We start from the raw sequence: 21413 nt of genomic DNA on the forward strand, positions 1-21413 counted from the left end.
GCTGTAAAGTCCTTCATCAGCATTTGCCAAACAGAGGGCTCTTGTATAATCAGCCCAGCAGTGCTTTGTCACCACACACTTATTCAGACACACATTCGTAATACATATTGGCCTATATTTAAATACACCGGCTTGCTCATATATGCAACATATCTCATTCACACACCCACATATAAACACATCCTCCATCTTCCTCTGTCTCACACTCCCCTTCACTCAAACACAATCAGTACTGCTGAAAGAGAAATTATTTTATGTGTCTTAGCACATAGCCTACATAACATTGCTTCATTTATATTTATAAGAAATATTTCTTCATTCCTTTATTGTCAGATTTGGACAACACTTAGGGCCATATCAATAGCAATTTTAATGCATGCAATGGATAAAATGTACAGTGTATTGATTAAGGTCTTGGATAGATTTTTCATGTCTGTTGTGCACAACTGAAACTAGCACAGTTTCTTCTTCATGTCAGCCATAGCTAAGCTCAAAGCAGCTTGAAGTCGAGCTCTGAGTCGTGACTGCAGCAGTTCCCTGCTGGGATTGGTCAGAAAACTTTTGATTACAAGGATATGAGCCTTCCGTTTGTGTTACCATGGTAGCAAGAAGCGCAAAAAATAAAAACACTTCCTTTGCTTTTTTTTGTTTTTTGTTTTGTTTTTGTAAGGCAGCGAAGCAGTCGCTGTCAGTCATTAGTACCCTGCTGAAGCCTGGAGCAGTGCTTCTGTGCGCCTTCTCAATTCACACTTCTTTGATGAGTACTTTTTATCTGATGAAACGGTGGTAGTTAACTGTAGGACGGATTTGGCCCAAATCAGGCTTGAATCTAGCATGGATCAAACTTGGATCAGGTCTGCATCCATTTTCTATCTACCTTGGGCATGGCATTTGCAGTCAGATATCATTAGGATCTTTTATGGTCAATTTTGGGTGCTGTTGCTCTTTGTGGTCTGATTTGTCAGCTGTGTGATGTGGCATCAGCAACTCGCATACTGTGCTTTCATTTTGCTCAATACTGGCATATATTGTAACTGGCTAAATAGCCTCATTCACTTTTTCTAATGGCTGAAAAAATTTATGCTAACATGCATGTGAACCGGCTCTCAGAACAATTAAATCTGTTTACACAGAAAGTGGCACAGAGCAACATTTAACTCATTTTTGTTCAGTTGTTGCACTGTACTCAAAAACACAGCCCACTATACAGCCTTAAATTTGTGCCTGATGGACCATATGTATGTATGTATGTATGTATGTATGTATGTATGTATGTATGTATGTATGTACTGTATGTACCTATTGCCTCATGTACATGTCTGTGTGAGAAGTATAGTCCTGACTGCCTCCCCCTGTGTGTGTGTTTCAGGACCATGGCGTCCACGGTGACCTTGGAGGATGCCCTCTCCAATGTGGACCTGCTGGAGGAGCTGCCACTCCCTGACCAGCAGCCATGCATTGAGCCGCTGCCCTCCTCCGTCATGTACCAGGTAACAATCACACAACACCTGGGCGATGTTTCACGTTCGTGGTTTTAGAGATAAACCTGGCTGAGTTAACTCACAGTAAGAGGTGAATGGTGTAATAGACCTGTTGTAATAGGTCTATGGCTGTTGTGCTAAAAGGATGAGGCCATACAGCTCTTCTAGGAGGTTTAGTTAACCTTCCCAGGTCTGTCACTAAACCATGTACTTCAAACACCCCCATGCCGTGTTATCATCAGCAACTATAACAATACAAAATCATTTCATTTGTAGAACACTTTTCTAATAATGATGCACTAGGTGCTTTATGAAACACTTAAATAAAATAAATGAACAAAATAATAATTAAAAAGGGAAACTTATGGTCATAAAACATTAGGAGCTATGAAAAATACAACTGGAGCTGACCTTACAGTTACAAAGACTAAGGCGGTTCTGATGTAACCGCTGGTAACACTTGTCCTCAAATGAAACTCCATAGTTGTCATAGTTGTTTACCAAAGTTTGCAGATGGCTTTTATTGTTGTGCTTTAGTCCAGCCTTTCTTAAAAGAAGTGGATAGGGATAACTGGCATCTTACAGTGTAAGATCACTTGACAAAAGCTGAATTTTCACTCTTTTGTGGCTGTTAAATGTGCAGTCTTGACTGATTAGTTTTTACTTTGATGCTGTAAATGTAACTACTAGTTTAATACTGTGTGTGTTATTTGTTCCTATAGCCCAACTTCAACACCAACTTTGAGGACCGCAATGCCTTCGTTACTGGGATCGCACGATACATTGAGCAGGCCACAGTTCACTCCAACATGGTAAGACATCAGCAGCTTTTTCCCCAATCCCCCCCACCCTTCTTTCTTGGGTGATTTGGGGTGATCCACCACACACTGGTACTTGTTCATTTACCCCACTCTAAAGGGCCGGGAGTCCATAAACACCTCATTTCCTGAGCACAAACAATAGCTCACCAGAACCCGGGCACACAAGCTGCCATGCCAAGGGGCTTGTCGCGGGGGTTTCAATGGCATCAGGAGGGCCGGAGGAAAAGGGACATTGTCCTGCCTGTCAGCCTGAGCCGAGGACCAAGGCCAGGGGACTGCGGGGCCTCCAAGAGAGGCCCAGTGATGAATGGGTGCTTTAGCGGGGTTAGTGTGGCGGAATAGAGTCGCTCTGTGCTCCATTAGCGACGGGTAATTGCCACCTAAGAGGCGGCGGGCCCGGATCAAACGGCACGGATCGAGGGAGCCCGGCCCGCTCAAGCGTTTAGCATGTCACTGCACAGAGACTGCTGGGGCATAGCACGGTTGTGTGGATCTGTTCGTGTATGTTGTTTACATTTGTGTGTGTGTGTGTGTGTGTGTGTGTGTGTGTGTGCAATGCATTCGTGCATGTTGTTAATTTAACTGTTCATTTTGCCAAATCATCGGTACATTTAAAGGTGATATGTGGTGGTTTGTTTTTGTTTAAAACATCCAAAGATTACCACATCAAAGATTACCAAAACATAATATGAACGCCTGTTATTCAGATGAAGCATGCATGCAAACCAACTAACTCCAGACTGGCTCTCTTGTAATACCATGTTGTACCACGTGTGGCCGCTGTATTAATACAATGTACGCTAAGACAACTTGAAGCCTGAACAGAACATGAACAGACTGTTAGACGCTCAGGAGGCTGATTCTGTGTGTGTGTGTGTGTGTGTGTGTGTGTGTTTAGAATGAGATGCTGGAGGAGGGGCAGGGGTATGCCGTCATGCTTTACACCTGGAGGAGCTGCTCAAGAGCCATCCCACAGGTAGGCAGACACACACACACACGTGCATATATAGATGCATACACACACATGGACAGACATGCATTCCATCACACAGACTCACACACCTACAGTGAGCTCAGACCCATGTCCCATTGTCTCCATATCATATTCACATACAGTGTCATGAAAAAGTATGTGGGAGGAATAAAACAAATCATCTTTTGGAAATTGATCTTAATGCCTTAATTAAAACAATGAGGAAAAATCCAACCTTAAGGACACCAATTTTCTTTGTGAATGAATAAGTATACACACCCCTATGTTAAATTCCCATAGAGGCAGGCAGATTTTTATTTTTAAAGGCCAGTTATTTCATGGATACAGGAGGCTATGCATCCTGATAAAGTTCCCTTGGCCTAAAATAGCCCCACATCATCACATACCCTTCACCATACCTAGAGATTGGCAAATTTTTATATCAGTTAGCCTAATAGCTGGTTTGATTTGCATTGAGAGATGATCTTATGGAAAGTACCCCATGCCAATCTCTAGGTATGGTGAAGGGTATGTGATGATGTGGAGCTATTTTAATGATTTTTTATTCATCTTTTTAGTCAACTTTAGCATGGGTTCACATACTTTTCTAACTACGCTCACACGGTCATAGTTGGACACTCTCACGTAGTGACAGTCACCGTTGTGCATAAATATTTACACTTTTTACCATTTCTGCGCACACACACACACACACACACACACACACACACACACACACACACACACACACACACACACACACACACACACACACACACACACACACAAACTATCACACATTTGTCAGCATGTCTCTCTCAAAACTCTCACAGACTTTGCACCCACTTTCAAAATCACACAAATACACACACACACATACTCATAAATAAGGACTCACAGACATTCTCATACTCTCTTCCTCTTTGTAAGAAGCCATTTCAAGAACTGACACATTAAAGAAGAAGCGCTCATAATATACTCATCTTTATGAGACCATTTGATGTCTTCATCCACTATAGCCTTTTCTTAATTTTAGTCTGCTTCATAACCTTTGACCTTTCCCCCTGGCAGGTCAAGTGCAATGAACAACCCAATAGGGTAGAGATCTACGAGAAGACCGTTGAGGTTCTGGAGCCCGAAGTCACCAAGCTCATGAACTTTATGTACTTCCAGGTAACACAGACGCATGCACTGGTGCTTAAGTATGCAAGAAGAGCATTCTTATATATGTACATCCAGGCAACACATTTAATTATGCAAGGAAGCTTAATTGTGCAATGAGAGCTTTCTCACACAATTTACTTCCAAAGGAACACATTTCAGTATGCACTGGTGCCTAAATGTGAAACAAGAGCGTTCACACACACATTGAGCACATCCAGTTAGCACATTTGTGTATGCAGCAAGATGTAACTCTGCAGGAAGAGCATACTCACACACTTAGTCACTCTCACTTCCCTGAGGTTTCTCACCTCTGACAAGATGAATTTACTCAGGTTCAGAGCTTTATGTTTAATACACACATGAAAACACACACACACACACCACACCACACACCACACCACACACCCACCCACACACACATATACAGACACACAAATTAGACAAACCTTGAAAAACTTGTCAGTCTTGTTGAGATTGATTTGCTTCTCGGCGTCCAGCTTGTAGATGCTTTTGTTCCCATCCACCACACACACACACACACACACACACACACACACACACACACACACACACACACAGACACATCTGACGACTCCCCACCCTCTTGACCCCCAGCGCACAGCCATTGACCGATTCTGTGGGGAGGTTAGGCGCCTGTGCCATGCAGAGCGAAGGAAGGATTTTGTGTCGGAAGCCTACCTGCTTACGCTGGGCAAGTTCATCAACATGTTCGCCGTGCTGGACGAGCTCAAGAACATGAAGTGCAGTGTCAAGAATGACCACTCCGCCTACAAACGGTATGCAACACACACTACACTCACAAACGTACTTGAACACAGGTATACATTGTCAGACTTTGACACACCGTTTGAATCACACACAAACATCTGTTTATAAACAGTATACAACTGTACATCTGTTTACAAACGGTATACAACACACACAACACACAAACGTACTTGAACACAGATATACATTGAAAGGCTTTGACACACCGTTTGACTCACACACAAACATCTGTTTACACACACACACACACACATACACACACACAGTCACAGTCACAGTCACATGACCTTCAATATATGCAATTATGCCATTAGTCAGACCAGCCCCAGGATACCCAGATAATGAGATGTCCCTGGGCACGTTGGATGATTGGGTCAAGTATGTTGACCCAATTAAGCTGTGATGTTGTAGTATATGTTGACCCAATTAAGCATGATCAGCCATGTCAAACGACTACTGTGAGAAATCCCCCAAGTCTCAGCATCTACACTCCCTCTCTCACACTTCACCAAGCGGACAGTAGATGGCAGTATGGAGCCAATCCCTCCCCTCCCTGCTCCCTTGTCAGATATCGCATCATCTCTGTATGTGCACAGTTTCCCCTCGCTGGGTTTAATGCGTCTGTCGCAGGTGTGCAGAGTGAAGATAAAAGAGCGCTGAGCGCGTATTATTATTATGATAAACACCATATCCATCAGCCGAGGCTCACGGCAGTAGAAATAAAATAAGCATGACGGTAGCTGAGCCTACTTCTGCGGATTGGAAACGATGTCTGAAGACTTATGATATCTTCTACTTCTTCTTGTGAGAGTAGAGAAAGCCTGCTGGAAATCTCAAGTGTGTGTGTGTGTGTGTGTGTGTGTGTGTGTGTGTGTGTGTGTGTGTGTGTGAGCGAGCCTACTTCTGCGGATTGGAAACGATGTCTGAAGACTTATGATATCTTCTACTTCTTCTTGTGAGAGTAGAGAAAGCCTGCTGGAAATATCAAGTGTGTGTGTGTGTGTGTGTGCGTGCGTTCCTGTAGGGTCCAATGTTGGGTCTGCAGCTGTCCTCTACCCTCACACACCCACAGCCCTTTGTGCTGGTCTGTGGTCCGTCTATGCAGGGTGATCTGTTGTGTTTTATTGTGTCAATCTTTGATCATTGTGTGTGTGTGTGAGTTTGTGTGTGTGTACACACGTTTGTGCCAGAGTGCATGCGTGCGCATGCATTTTATGTAACTGTTGGATCCTGAGAGAGGGGGGGGGGGGGGCTTTGGGGTTGAGGTTGAGTTTAAAGTTGGAGCTGGTGACGTTGTTTTCTGCTGTGGTAGCTTATCAATGTTTCAGGTTTGTGCGATCCCCAGCCTTACCCTGGCTGTGAGGAGCAGAGTGGAGAGCAGCTCCAGCTGACGTCAGGGAGGGCAACAGATCACACAGCCTCAGAATTGGTCCTGGCAGCACACCCCACACCCCGTCACACACACACACACACACACACACACACACAGAGAGACACAAACCAGCACACACACACACATGCCTCTTCCATCTCCTCCTCAATTACTTTTTTCATTCTCTTCCCCTGCTTTTGGCTGCCTGAAGAGACAATTTTCTCTCTCTCTCTCTCTCTCTCTCTCTCTCTCTCTCTCTCTTGCTTTATTGGTCTCTTTCACAGTCTTACTCAAGTGAATGGAGGGTGAGGGGTTAGCTGGGGTATTCATGTAACATCCACTCAGTTGGACATATGCTCACAATGCTTTGTTTTTAGGCATAGTCAGTGTGTTGGAACGCAGTTATTTCTGGTTCAATTTTCTGAATCTGATAAATGAAGTGGTCTGACTCTCATGATGAGTGGCCATTATCTTGCTGTTATGTCCGTCATGTAAGGGATAACGGCCTTTGAGGTGTCCTGTTATACGGAATTAATGGACGAAGGGGGGAGGCAGAGAACTCCTCTGCCCGAGTCAATTAATCCGTATAACAGGACACCTTGAAGGCCGTTATCCCACTTATCACCCGGTTGGCCCTATAGGCAATAGTCATGCCTTTATAGCACGCAAAGGAAACAAGCGGTTCTGTTTAAAAAGAAGCCTATTTGTTCAGTTTGTTGTAGCGTACATTATTCTTTGGCCCTAGCAACTATAGTATGGACAGTTCGCTTGTTTACAGTTGATTCCATTGTTGCGAAGCCTGCTTACTATGGTTGTTATAGTTACCATGAGCATTGATATGGAACGGTGATTATTATTTTTTTTTACCAGATCTACTTCATAGGTGTCCTGCTATTCAGAATTAATAGCCATTTCACCAGCCAATCAGAAAAGAGTATTTCTTTTCTCCTGGTGTCAAGGCGATAATAATAATTGGTTCTCAAGAGCCTTCGGCTTAATCTTCAATCCCCATTTTTATCACAGGACATCAATCCTCCCTTTTATGTTTGGACATTATTACTAAAGCCTTTATTTTCTCTGTCTAACAGAGCTGCCCAGTTCCTCAGGAAAATGTCCGAGCCTTCGTCCATCCAGGAGTCGCAGAACCTTTCCATGTTCCTGGCCAATCACAACAAGATCACCCAGGTGTGCACGTAAACACAACACACAGTATTGCATCACAGGACATCATTAGCTACCCACTAACACTATTAAATGCATTGACAAGGACATACACAGCACATCACAAAGGCCTTCACAAAGTGGCAGATTGCCGTGTATCAACATGCACCATATGGTTTTTTTGAAGAAAAACAGAGTTGTTCTTAACATCTTACAAAACACTCTCACTCACTCTCTTGCTGTGTCACACTGCACTTTTAACAGCTTAATCAGCCAGACTATGCTTATGCCACTTCTCCTGGGCCTCCCTGCTGACTGGAGGGAGTTTGTGCTTTACCAGCCTCAGCCTGTGCCTTCTGCCATGCTCTCCCCCAGTGAGTTGCTCGGGCCACACCGGCAATGCTAACTCCCTTCATGTGTGCCCCAGTCTCTGCAGCAGCAGCTTGAGGTCATCAACGGCTACGAGGAGCTCCTGGCCGACATCGTCAACCTGTGCGCTGACTACTACGAGAACAAGATGTACCTGACCCCCAGCGAGAAGCACATGCTCCTTAAGGTAAGCGCTCTCATGTCAGAGCGTTGTGTTCGATCTCTCGCTCTCTCTCTCCTGCTCTGTCTCTTTTGCGTGGTCAGTCTGTTTGTCTGTAGTTGACCCCAGTACAGGTTTGGTCTCTATCTGCTATAGTCGCTAAACCTCACTGGAAGCACGTCTTGTTTAGAAGTAGTTCTATCAGTCAGTGGGAAAAGACAACAAGTGGAGAGATTGGATTGGAAGTGTGCAAAGATTTAAGCTAACACAGCCTGTTCTAGCATGTAGAGCGGAGTTCTTTGAGTCTGAAATCGCCAGTTGTCTTCACTGTTGCTCTTTTCTAGGTAATGGGCTTTGGTTTGTATCTGATGGACGGGAGCAACAGCAACATCTACAAGCTGGATGCTAAGAAGCGAATCAACCTCACCAAGATTGACAAGTTTTTCAAGGTTTGTGTGTGTGTGTGTGTGTGTGTGTGTGTGTGTGAGTGAGAGTGTGTGAGTGTGAGTGTGAGCGTGAGCATGAGTGGTGTAAACAGTTGTTAACTGGATGAATCGTCAAGTAATTACAGTCAATAGCATAATTCACACATGCACCCACCCACGCACACACTTGCATACACACACACACACGCACACACATGCACAATGTGTTCCATGTGTTCTTTGCTCAAGCTTACTTTGGCTCTATTTTTCATGATGATTCCAGCAACTGCAGGTTGTGCCGCTGTTTGGAGATATGCAGATTGAGCTGTCCAGGTACATCAAGACCAGCGCTCACTTCGAGGAGAACAAATCCAGGTGCGCTCCGAGACACTGCGGCAGCATGATGATGGAACAGATGTGCTTCTGATCTTGACATTAATCTAACAGCTTGGCTGTGCTCATTATCGTACAAGTTGCTATAAGGAACTCACTTCTGAATTATTTGAAATGTGATGTGGGGAACCACAGAAACATGGAACCACAGTATAAATCTTGATCATGGAACCACAGTATAGATCTTCTTCTGATATGAACTGATCTACCAGCTCTGTACCAACCTGGCTACATTTACTCCAAAACTGGTTTCTGCCAGATCCTCTGCTCTATATTCTCTGCAGGGACATTAAGTGATAGTAAGCATTATGATATGGGGAACTGTGGCTTTGGAAGATATTGGCTTCTGATCTATGCTTATTTAGGGTTGCCACCACAATCAGCTGCCATCCACTTCCTCCCTCTGTAGTACCTGCTGGAAAGAAGATTCTGGAAAGAATCAGACTAGCAGAAGATTGAGGTGGCAGAGAGAAAGCCCCTGATATACTCACTATCCAGACAGCAGCCGTCCATTCTGGGGTTGGACCGGCTTCACACTAACTGACTATCTGGGCAGGGGATGATGGGACTGATCTTATTATCACTCTTGGTCCTCCTTGCACACTTTCATTTTGTCACCTCTTCCCACTTAACTTCTGCCTCCATGAACCCCTGTTCCCCCCTCATTGCCTTTTCATTACACTTCTTCCTTTCTTTTTTTTTGTAATGTGTCTGTTTTTGTCCTTTAGGTGGTCGTGTACATCTGTAGGCAGCAGCCCGCAGTACAATATCTGTGAGCAGATGATCCAGATCCGAGAGGATCATATGCGCTTTATCTCTGAGCTGGCCTGCTACAGCAACAGCGAGGTATACATATTTGCACATGCACCCATGCACACACACCACGCGCGCACACACACACACACACACACACACACACACACACACACACACACACACACACACACACACACACAGACTCACACAACCACATATTCACATTTCACACACATATACATGTGGTGGTCTTGTACACTCACCTTTGAGCTGGCCTGTTGCAGTAACAGCAATGTGCATACACAGAAACACACACACACACACACACACTCACTCACACAAACGTTACACACACGCAGAGCACACACCGTCTGATCACACACGCACGCAGAATACACAACCCTCTGTAAATGACTCTCTTTAATTGCCACAACATTGTCTAGATGTGCACTGATGTGCATTGAAACGATCATGATGACTTGACGTGAGTGGGTGCCTTACATGCCAGGCTACATGGAGGCGCAACTGAAGCATTCCATTTGCGAAGTGTATGCTGCAACAATTAGTTTCCACTGTAATCAATGCAACTGGTTACACCAGGCGTGATGGTGGCAATCACATTAGAAAAAGTCAGACCAGTCAGACCAATGTAATCAACAAGGAGGGTGAATTTATGTGATATGTTTTCAGCTGTAGCCTGTAGAATATCTGAGGTTCTCCACAAACATTTCGTTGCAGCCTACAGTTGTCCTTGACATATTGAGCATATAATAAATAGACTTGAAATTGACACTGAACTAATGAGTAAGAGTCCATAGACATTCAGCCTGTTTGGGTGGCCAAGATATCAGTTATAAACATACGCTACACTGACACTGAATGTTGCCCTTCAGGAGCCACAGATGCCATTGTGTTTCTGTCTGACTCTATTAACATCCAGAAAGCCAAATATCCCAATTACTTGTAATGAGTGTGCCCTGGCTCTGCTAAATGGATGGATGGTGAGCTGGGCACGGTGCCTGTTTGTGTTGGCGGTGTTAATGAGCGATGATGACTCTGCTTCCCCACCATCATGCCTTGTCCTGACCCTCACAGAGCCACTTCACCATATGCGCTCATTAAGACTGAATGAATATTCATATTTGTTCCAGGCACATTTCTCATCACAGTGGATTTTTGTTGACAGATAGCAGGGAAGAGTTGAGTCAGATAGCAACAGACTTTGGAACTAGTGTAGTCCAGATCTGAGCCAGTTCAGGGCCAGCTTTCGTGACACCACAACCCCAATTTGCTGTCAAATCAAGTGTTAGGAGATCTGGATTAGACATGAGTTCAAATAGGTTCAAATTCATAATGGATGTTGTTAATGGGTAATGGAATGTCAGTGGATTTAACTGAATGAGTAATGACTCATTCAGTCCATAAGCTGCTCTGAGACTTATTGTATTTTTTTACTCTGTGATCATATCAGAAGTGCAGTCATCTGACTGACAGCTTGCCTCAGTAATGTGAGTCATCATCGGAAAAGTGTTTTAAACGCCCCAAACCGGTCTGAGCTGTCAGGTCTGTGGTGTGAATGAAATTCCCACAGGCATACAAACATACAAAGTCAGATGCTGAGGTCACTACTGCACTGTAGATTTGTATTGTATAAATGTGTGGATCCAAGCCCATATTCGACAATACTTCAACATTTTTTTTCAGTAAGTACAGTATACTTCCTGTGAGGCTATTCGCATGACATTGTCAGAAATTAGTATTAACTCGGGTAATCCGCACATATAACAGAAAATCCAAACATTAAAGTCCATAAGTACAGTTATGTGTAATAAAGTGGAATGACAGAGGAAACAAAGTATTAAACACGCTAAGAAAAAACAGTACACGGTTAGAGAGTAATTATCCCTCTTATCTGTGCAAATTAATATAAGCTGGGTTAGTACATATTGATGGGCTATAAAAAGTTTTTTCGTCACCAATGTGTCACACAAGGATTTCATGATGGGTAAAAGCAAAGAGCTTTCCTAAGACCTTTCCAACCTTATTGTTGCAAAACATATCAATGGAACTGATAACAGATGCATTTCAAAACTTCAGAATCTTCCAAAAAGCAGCATTGGGGCCATTATCTACTTAATTAAAAAAAAAAATTGACCCGTTATTTCCCAGGCTGTATAATCAGTCATCTCAGAACATAAAATCTTGGTTCTCCTTTGTGTCCAGTTTGGATTTTATTGTCAGGCATAGAAAGAAGAGTGTTATATGAACTGAAGCGAGTACAGCAGTCTGATCACCACTAAGAGTTTTAGAGCTTCCCTTTCTTTTTCAAAAGGTGTCTAGCCAAGTTATGTGGAAAGATACGATTTGTAAGTACTTGGCAGACCAAAATGAACCTATTGTGTGAAATGTGTGTGAGCAGCCTAGTCATTTTGGCCAGAGTGAACCGTTTGTTCAGAAGTGATTGGCCCGCTGGTTTTGCACATATTCATCAACTATCATTATGTCTGCAGTTGTTATATTCACAGCTTTCTCAGTGCCATGAGTGGTGCAGCTATCAAACCCTAGCCAATCACTTCATCAAACAATTCAGAATTATTCCATGTATTGTCATGCAAGGAGGGTAAAGGCTGATAGGCCTTTTGTCTGTTATGGCAATGATCTAGAATTGGCTTTTCTTATTCAGTGGAGATATTAAAATGTTCTTTCTCTCTCCTCTTTCATCTGTTTGACTCCCGGCTCCCCCTCACTCAAACCTGTCTTTTTCTCACTCCATCATCTCTCTCTCCCTCTTTTCTCTCTCTCTCTCTCTCTCTCTCTCTCTCTCTCCCTCTCCCTGTCTTCATGCCTCTCTTTCCTTACCCCTCACCCCCCTCCATCCCTGTCCGGTCCTCTCTCCTGTCCAGGTGGTGACCGGTTCGGGGCGTCAGGATGCCCAAAAGACGGATAGTGAGTACCGGAAGCTGTTTGACTTGGCCCTGCAGGGCCTGCAGCTGCTGTCCCAGTGGAGCGCCCACGTCATGGAGGTGGTGAGTGCCCACACCGCCCCCCTCACACGGCTGGCCAGCCCCAGCGCGCCCCTCTCATCACCTGAACTTCACTTTAAACTAATAAACTTCTAGCCTGACGAGCCAGACCCACATTAAAATGTAGGGTCTGGGGACTCACCGTTCGCAGTGCTCAGTCCGAGGGGCGGGATAATCGGTTGTCTTTCAAATTCCCTCTGCACGCAATAGTATATAGCGCTACAACTCATGAGTCCCATGGGTTTTCCCACCAGTGGAGGTAGTTGGCTAGTTCAAACTTTTGCCAACTTAAAAAAAAGCTTAACTCGTTTCACGCTGTTCGCCAACAGCAACATCCATCTTCTTTGTTTTCAAGTAGCAGGGAATTCACGGCAAACCGTTGCAACTCTGCCATCGATCATTATGTTAAGCCCGCCTACCGACTCTATACAAAATTTGAGATGTTTTGTTGATATTTCTAATTATGTTGGCTCTAGTGATTGCATAGTTGACATTTTTGCAATGTTAACAATTAGGTTTAATGTTATTTTGTTTTTATTACTTTTGAATGTCTTGTAGGACATTGTAGGACATTGACTGTGAAATGATTAAAAAGGCCATGTACATCCTGAATTGATCTATTTAAAACTGATCTCTTCTGTAGTACTCCTGGAAACTGGTGCACCCCACGGACAAATACTCCAACAAAGAATGCCCTGACAATGCTGAGGAGTATGAACGAGCCACAAGATACAACTACACCACTGAGGAGAAGTTTGCCCTGGTGGAGGTCAGTCCTGCTTTGGAATCACTGCCCTCTCTTCCATCTGCCCCAGGGGTTTTTAACTGGTGGTCTGCGACCTAATGGTAGTTTGTGAAGGCATTGCAGGTGGTTTCTGGCTATGTATTCAATAGTGTCCTTTCACTGAGGGAATCGCTATTTTTTTATTTTAATGCCGCACACCCACAGCAGTGGTCCTGCAGGTTTCATCTTAGTCAGTGTAGTATAGTACACTATACACATGACCCTTAACACAGTAGTGATTAATTGCTGAATGTTCCTAGGCACACCTTTGATGTATTCTCCTTTAGTGAGAGAACAAACCCTCCACCAACATGCCATTTGACATTGTTTCATGTTTGGTGGTTGATGGCATTGTTGGGTAGGGGTCTGAGCCAGGTACTCCTCTGATGCTGGCTGTTAGTGCTATGCGGAGTGGATAAGGTACATGGTAAAGGGTTGGGTATTTTCGGTGTGGATGAGAGGAGATAGGATGCAGCTGGGTGCTTTGACATTTGTTTCATGACTGTGTGTGTGCAGGTGATGGCCATGATCAAGGGCCTGCAGGTGCTGATGGGACGCATGGAGAGCGTCTTCAACCACGCCATCCGCCACACCATCTACTCCGCCCTGCAGGACTTCGCCCAGATCACCCTGCGCGAGCCGCTGCGACAGGCCATCAAGAAGAAGAAGAACGTCATCCAGAGGTAAGGTGCACAATACACGCCAAGCTAAGCCAGGAACCGGAATGACGTTTTCGACTAGGAGGAATTAACCTCATCGGTCTTTATACCTCTGCATGCTATTGTTCATTTCGGGCTGTCATTTATGGATGATTGCACTAATTCATATTTCTTAGTGTCCTCCAAGTTTACGTTACGTGGTTGAATTGCTTTTTTTTCTTATTATTATACGGCTCTTCACAATGCAAGTAGAACGCTCCATTGATTTGAATGGGATTTCCCAGTACCGGTCATTATTTTCGTCTAAGGACCTCTGAAATAATGACCGCTGTCAATGGCAACGAATTTTCATTCAAAAGTGAAGGCAGACAGTTGATCAGCTGTGTTCTAAAGAACGTTTGATTCAAGTTCAGCGTGTGTTGCGAACTATTTGGTTCTCAGCAAAGCCACAACGAAACGGTAAAAAATAAATGTAAAGAGACATGGTCAGAACGCTGATCATTATGTAAGGGATAATGTATAGAACGCCGGTCATTATTGGGAAAATAAGTCCCGACAGGGCGAACCGGACCCCGACGCGCAGCAACAGTCCCAGTTTGTCATGTGGCCCCTTGGGGAAATTAGTTGCCCACCCCTGTGCTAGGGAAATTATTACAATCAATGGTAAATTGCAAAAACAGCATGAAAAGCTGTAAGAAACAGGGTTATTAGTGATGGCTGGTGGATGGTTGGTGATGGATTTTACATCAGTAGTCCGTGGCACCTGTCAGGAGTGTCACCTTATGGTGAACACATTGAAGGGAAAATTGCAGCTTTCACTAGAGCTGTGTCAGCGGTGTTTTTGACATCCATGTTTGTGCCAGTGTCTGGGAGATTAGCATTGTGGGAAGAGATGAAGGCACTCATGTTGATAGCAGCATGAGAGATGGAGTTTCTTAGTGAGAGTCCTTATGTGTACTGGGGAAACTAATGGCTGTCAAACCATCATTTCATTCAATTACTTTCCTGAAAGCAGTCCTGTGTCTCCGTAACCTTGGAGAACAGTGTTTCAGGCCTGACTGATACTGGGAGAGAGTGAGTGAGTGAGATTCTCCTAGACATCCATGGGGAGGAGAGTAATCAACCAGAGGCGGTGATTCAGGGTTTTTATTTTCTAATCTGGTGTCTTCATTCAGGCCTGACTAGATACTGCGAGTGGGGTTCTCATAGACGTCCATGAAGAGGAGTGTAATGGGTGCTGTTATTCTGGGGGCGTTTTTAATCCGGTGTTTTTCTACAGAGAGAGGTTATCATAAACATACATACATATGGAGGAGAGTTATATGTGCTTGTCATTTATATGTGTTTCCCCCCCCTCAATTGTATTCTTTTGAATTTAAATGTAGCTTAAAAATGAGCAACGTTTTACAGTTGTTACTAAAGAGCAATGAGAGTAATGAGCTGATTCTGATGAGAGTACGTGTCTGTTTTTTAATCGGGTGTTTTTACTTGTCTCCTCCACTCCTCCAGTGTTCTCCAGGCCATACGCAAGACCATCTGTGACTGGGAGACGGGCCGCGAGCCTCACAACGACCCGGCACTCCGCGGAGAGAAGGACCCCAAGGGCGGCTTCGACATCAAGGTTCCCCGCCGCGCCGTCGGGCCCTCCAGCACCCAGGTACCAGCGCTGTCTGCTCCTCCTAAGCCTCGAAATCCTGTCTGCTATAGGTCCCTGGCCATGGTTAGATAGTTAGCTTCAGCCGCTAGCCTTATTTCACCCTTCAGTGTTTTTTTGGTCTTGCCGGCTTACTGAATTCATTACTGAGGTGTTTTTGGAAGTGCAGCCAGGTTATGCGGTAAAGCAGCCAATCTTGAAGAGTGGAGAGTGCAGATTTAGCTTATTTGTTTATTTCAGCTAATGTTATTGCTTTTAGCTTTTTTGAGACTTGAGGGAACATATATTTTGCACCAAGCAAGGTTCTTTGAACATTTATTTTCACATGCAGTAAGTTGTCATATGTAGAGATGTAAAGAGATGAGGATGTAGACTTCAGGGAGGAAGGATCAAAGCTTGGATCAGTGCTGTGTGGAGTAATATGTGTTGGCTTTGTTCTGACAGCTATACAGAGCCCTTGATGATGGGCTGTTTTCAAATCACTTACAGTATATGCTCACATAACTTGTATGGAATGACTCAAGGATACAGTCCAAAGTTTGTGTGGTATTCTCAGAAATCATTTCTTGACATTTGACATTAAAAAAACAATCTCCTCTACCTCACCGAGATATACACACAAGGACATGTGTCTATCAATCTGTTTTCTATGAATGTAGCTTTTTAGACTTCCAAGTATCCAAGGTTGATTTTTTTTTTCATTATTCATGCATTCATTGATTTTTCCATTTTGTCAGAATTGAAGGGAAATGTTTTGTTAAGGTATCTTATTAAAGTTCCTCAAGGCATTATTATCAGAAGGTTGCCAGAGAGCTATTGATGAGAAAGAATGAGCTCTGACTCAACACTGTTTTGTTGTCTTTGTTCTCTCTCCATCATCAGTGCCTCTCATAAACATCTTTCTCAAGGGTATTATTCATCGCTATTCACTTTGAGAAAAAAGCTCCTGACACGGATTGTAATTGTGTTTACAATAATTTCCCTGCATCTAGTAATGAGAGAGACAGGATGTCCTGTTTAGTCTTGCAGCAAAGAACAGGAATACGTTTGTGTTATGGTATTATAGCTGTGAAATTCAGCACTAGTATTTTCACAAACACTCTAAAAACACACAACCGTATATAAAACCCCTCCTTTGCCACCCACTTCCATTTGGTGAATGCCAGTTTACCCCTACAGTTTCAATGGCCCAAGCAATCTAGGCCATTTACTGTGACTAAACAACATGAGCCACTGACAAATAACCATTCGCGTGGGAGAGCTTTCCAACTCGCCGCTGCTTCAGTCCACTCTCCCCGCTGGGCACCTGATTAATTTCCGCGTGTGGTCCCCTCGCCGGTGCACTGCCTGCCCCAGTCTGTTCTCACGTTTCATTGGCCCGGAGTGTCAGAGCCTGTTCTGGTGGCGCCGGGGGATATAAACAGACAAACGGATAAACACATAAATAAACAACTCCTTTAATCTGCTGAAATCGCCGTGGAGACTCGCGCCCCCGTTGTCACGATCACGTTGTTCGATAGGCAGAGGCTCGTAGGATAGAGGCATTGAACGTTTGGTGTTCTTAGGCTTGATGTGATTACGGGGCTGTGTGGTGGAGCACTCATGTACAGAGAGAGAGAGAGAGAGAGAGAGACCCCATAAGCTCTGAACCTAACATGGATATCTCATTAATGGAGTGCTGATCGTTCATTTCAGAGAATTAGAAGTGTGTTGGGCAGACACTCCAATTCCAGCGATACGTTGTTATGTGTTTAACATGGATGACAGTTTAACATCCCATTGGGATGAAAATTACTCATATTTTGATATTCACTCAACTATGACTGCAAGCTATTATGCTGTATTAAATATATTGGTGCAATAACAAACTGATTAGAGACTGGAATGGACTATAAAATAACCAATTTTACCGTTTTCTGTTTCCATTATTCATCTTCGTTCTGCCACCATTGATAACTAACTCTCTCTCTCTCTCTCTCTCTCTCTCTCTCTCTCTCTCTCTCTCCTTCCTGCTGTGCCTTTCTTCCTTCCCTTCTCTTCCTTCTGTATGCAGCTTTATATGGTGAGGACCATGCTGGAGTCTCTCATAGCAGACAAGAGTGGTTCTAAGAAGACTCTACGCAGCAGCCTGGAAGGCCCCACCATCCTTGACATCGAGAAGTTCCACCGCGAGTCCTTCTTCTACACGCACCTGCTCAACTTCAGTGGTAAGGTCCTCACAGACACTCTGCAAACAGGCGCTGCAGGATCTGAGGTCCACAGCAGTGTGGTCACTGATTCATTTCCACCACTACTGAAAGGGAAATACTCACGTTACCAATCAATGAAATTCAGGAGCAACTCAGAAGCTCCTTCAGGTTTCCATTATTCGTCGGACTGTACTCGGGAATGCACGTAATCATGGAAGTTGTGCAACCACGGTAGCATAGCCTAACTTCTATGCTATGTACTGTATGTTATGCTATCACCTCACTGTTAATTACACTGTTGGTTATTGGAATATTTTAAGTTATTCATATGCACACCTAGCCTGACGAGCCAGACCCACAGTAAAATGTAGGGTCTGGGCACTCACCGTTCGCAGTGCTCAGTCTGAGGGGCGGGATAATCAGTTGTCTTTCAAATTCCCTCTGCACGCAATAGGACAGCGCTGAGTCCCATGCGTTTTCCCACCAGCGGAGCTAGTTGGCTAGTTCAAACTTTTGCCAACTTAAAACAAGCTTAACTCGTGTCACACTGTTGGCCAACAGCAACATCCATCTTCTTTGTTTTCAAGTAGGAGGGAATTCAAGCCAAACCGTTGCAACTCTGCCATCAATCATTATGTTAAGCCCGCCTAACGACTCTATACACAATTTGATTGGCCTGATAGAAGTTTAATCTTTAGATCACAAGCCAACGGAGAGTTGCTAGACTAGCCCTGGAAGCAAATGTAATTTGCTGCCGCTAGGGTGCGTCTAGATTTCTAGGCTAATGCACACCCCTAATAAAGGGGTCACCATGATGGTCCAGAAAAAGGATCTGGACATAGATTTTTTGTTTTGTTTTTCATTATCGACCAATTATTGGGGCAGGGGTCCACAAATGCCTGACTGTTTTTTGTAACTATTTTGTAACCCATTCTTCCCCTCGAGTGGTAAGATGCATCGCTTCTTAGTAAATGCATTACTTTTTCATGACTGTCCCATCAGAGACCCTTCAGCAGTGCTGTGACTTGTCCCAGCTGTGGTTCCGGGAGTTCTTCCTGGAGCTCACCATGGGCCGCCGCATCCAGTTCCCCATTGAGATGTCCATGCCCTGGATACTCACCGACCACATCCTGGACACCAAGGAGGCGTCAATGATGGAGTAAGTGACACCAGTCTGCAGGACCGTTGTTCTGTGCTAGCGTCAACATAAAAACACAGTGTTCCTTGTGAGCAGAGATGTGTGTCGGGGGGGGGGGGGGGGGCTGATGTCATTTCTTTATTCCACACCCCATCTTCTCTCTCCCACTTTTGTCCTGTCTACACTCCACTGCCCTGTCAATAAAAGGCCAAAAATGCCCCAAAATAAATCGAGTGTTGTGATGTGGGAATGGGTGTGTAGATTGCTTCACTTGACAATGTTAACTCTCTCTGCAGGTATGTGCTCTATCCCCTAGACCTTTACAACGACAGTGCACACTATGCCCTGACCAAGTTCAAGAAGCAGTTCCTCTACGATGAGATTGAGGCCGAGGTAAGACCTGCTTAGTCTTAGCACAACAACCTTGTACAAGCCTCACTTTCCATGAACCTTCTGCTGATAAAGGCACTGTTGACTGAACATGAGATGTCTCTCTGTGGCACATGTTAGATACTGAGGCATGACAAGGACTAGGGCACAATGTCCACACATGAGTACAATGGAGACCTTCTTAGTAACTCTGCCTTTTCTTCTCTGAGCTCCTTTGGAAAGTATGAATAAGACTCTTCAGAAATAAAACTGCTTGCTGAATAGGGATCTGCAGCTATCCATGGTGTGGGATATTTCTCAAGTTCGGGACAAGAATTGAACCTTGCTTTGAGCTCTGGCCATGTTTTGAAAGACTTTGTTGTTCTCTTCCCTTTCTTGACCCTTTCCCTAGGTCAATCTCTGCTTTGACCAGTTTGTTTACAAACTTGCCGATCAAATATTCGCCTACTACAAAATCCTGGCTGGAAGGTACCCAATACTTTTACCTCAGCTTGATTAGCCGACATTTTTAATTTTGTTAATCCGTTTAGTCTGTCACAGTGCTGTGCCCCGAGCATGGATAGAATTTTAAGTGGTTGTTTGTGAATGTTTTCCTGTGTGTGTGTGTGTGTGTGTGTGTGTGCGCTCTAGCCTTCTCCTGGACAAGCGACTGAGAGCAGACTGTAAAAACCAAGGTGCTAACATTCCATGGCCAGCGTCTAACCGCTACGAGACGCTGCTGAAGCAGAGACATGTCCAGGTGAGGACGACCTGTCACTAAAGGGTCTGTGACGTGGAATCTTGACACTTATTTTATTTATTTATAGCTTACATTAATTCATTTATCCGACGCTTTTATCCAAAACAAATTATTAATTTATATTGGTTTCGCCACCAGGTGCTTTTTGCCACCAGGTGCTAATATGGCATTAAGCCAAAGCAAAATCTAATGGGTGTTGATTATCTGTATCCATGCAAATAGTGCCTTTGTCTCATTGTCTTTTTTACCTGCATAGCACAGACGCATTGCTGTCTGTGATTCAGTGTAAATGGATTGAATAATTTTAGAAGTGTCTTCATAAGACACAAACAAACCCTGATAAAAAGTTTCCCCATGTTCATGTACATTATTTAAATGCATGAGATTAGATTCCGTGCCAACGCATAAACAAGCCCTGATAAAAAAAAATCCCCATGGTCATTTAATTATGTAAACTGATGACTAGTTTCAGTGCCAAGATGTGTTTTTCCATAGAAATATGACGTTAGTTTCATAAATTCCAGCGTAGATACAGTGTTAATTGTCCTTATTAATTTGAAGAAATTTCCCTTGCGTTCTGTATAATTATTCCGAAACCATAAATTATGTCTGGAGTCTTGTAGAACAGCTTGCTGTTAATTTTTTGGTATACCTCAGACTTAGGTATACCTCTTCTCTTAGTGTAGGTGTAATGGGGTGCAATCAAACCTGTCCATCAAATGGTGTCAATAACGGGAATGTTTGCAGTCTTCAGTGCTCCTTGTGTTATAGCAATAATGTTTAAAGATATTAAAAATGGAAAAGTGGGAAGACGATAGAAAACCTGTAGAGTATTGCATCATTTTTGTTATCTCAGACTACATAATCATTTTATAAGCCTGTGCAGCCACGGCCGCCTGTCAATCATCTCCAGCTGTGTAGCCCCTGTGAGCTCAGTCCTGTCAGGTGTTGCTGGTCCTCCTTTTATTTGGCT

General features: G+C 43.9%; 1 protein-coding gene across 1 annotated transcript in view; it reads left to right on the plus strand.

The window, feature by feature from the left end:
* cyfip1 (cytoplasmic FMR1 interacting protein 1) overlaps positions 1-21413 on the plus strand; it is a 54016-nt gene that overhangs the window by 8275 nt on the left and 24328 nt on the right. The window contains exons 2-20 of the mRNA XM_076278557.1: positions 1370-1490; positions 2204-2293; positions 3201-3278; positions 4347-4448; positions 5055-5236; positions 7689-7785; positions 8189-8317; positions 8635-8739; positions 8999-9090; positions 9837-9954; positions 12768-12890; positions 13531-13656; positions 14188-14354; positions 15840-15987; positions 18038-18191; positions 19176-19332; positions 19608-19704; positions 20093-20169; positions 20332-20440. Of these exons, the coding sequence (XP_076134672.1) occupies positions 1374-1490; positions 2204-2293; positions 3201-3278; positions 4347-4448; positions 5055-5236; positions 7689-7785; positions 8189-8317; positions 8635-8739; positions 8999-9090; positions 9837-9954; positions 12768-12890; positions 13531-13656; positions 14188-14354; positions 15840-15987; positions 18038-18191; positions 19176-19332; positions 19608-19704; positions 20093-20169; positions 20332-20440 (2268 nt within the window). The 5' untranslated portion in view covers positions 1370-1373. The remainder of the gene's footprint in view (positions 1-1369; positions 1491-2203; positions 2294-3200; positions 3279-4346; positions 4449-5054; positions 5237-7688; positions 7786-8188; positions 8318-8634; positions 8740-8998; positions 9091-9836; positions 9955-12767; positions 12891-13530; positions 13657-14187; positions 14355-15839; positions 15988-18037; positions 18192-19175; positions 19333-19607; positions 19705-20092; positions 20170-20331; positions 20441-21413) is intronic.

The sequence above is a fragment of the Alosa pseudoharengus genome, unplaced genomic scaffold, assembly GCF_046254945.1.
Source record: "Alosa pseudoharengus isolate Yale_2024_CS ecotype anadromous, Long Island Sound unplaced genomic scaffold, YU_APseudo_1.1 YU_APseudo_1.1_scf_11, whole genome shotgun sequence".
Classification (NCBI taxonomy): Eukaryota; Metazoa; Chordata; class Actinopteri; order Clupeiformes; family Clupeidae; genus Alosa; species Alosa pseudoharengus.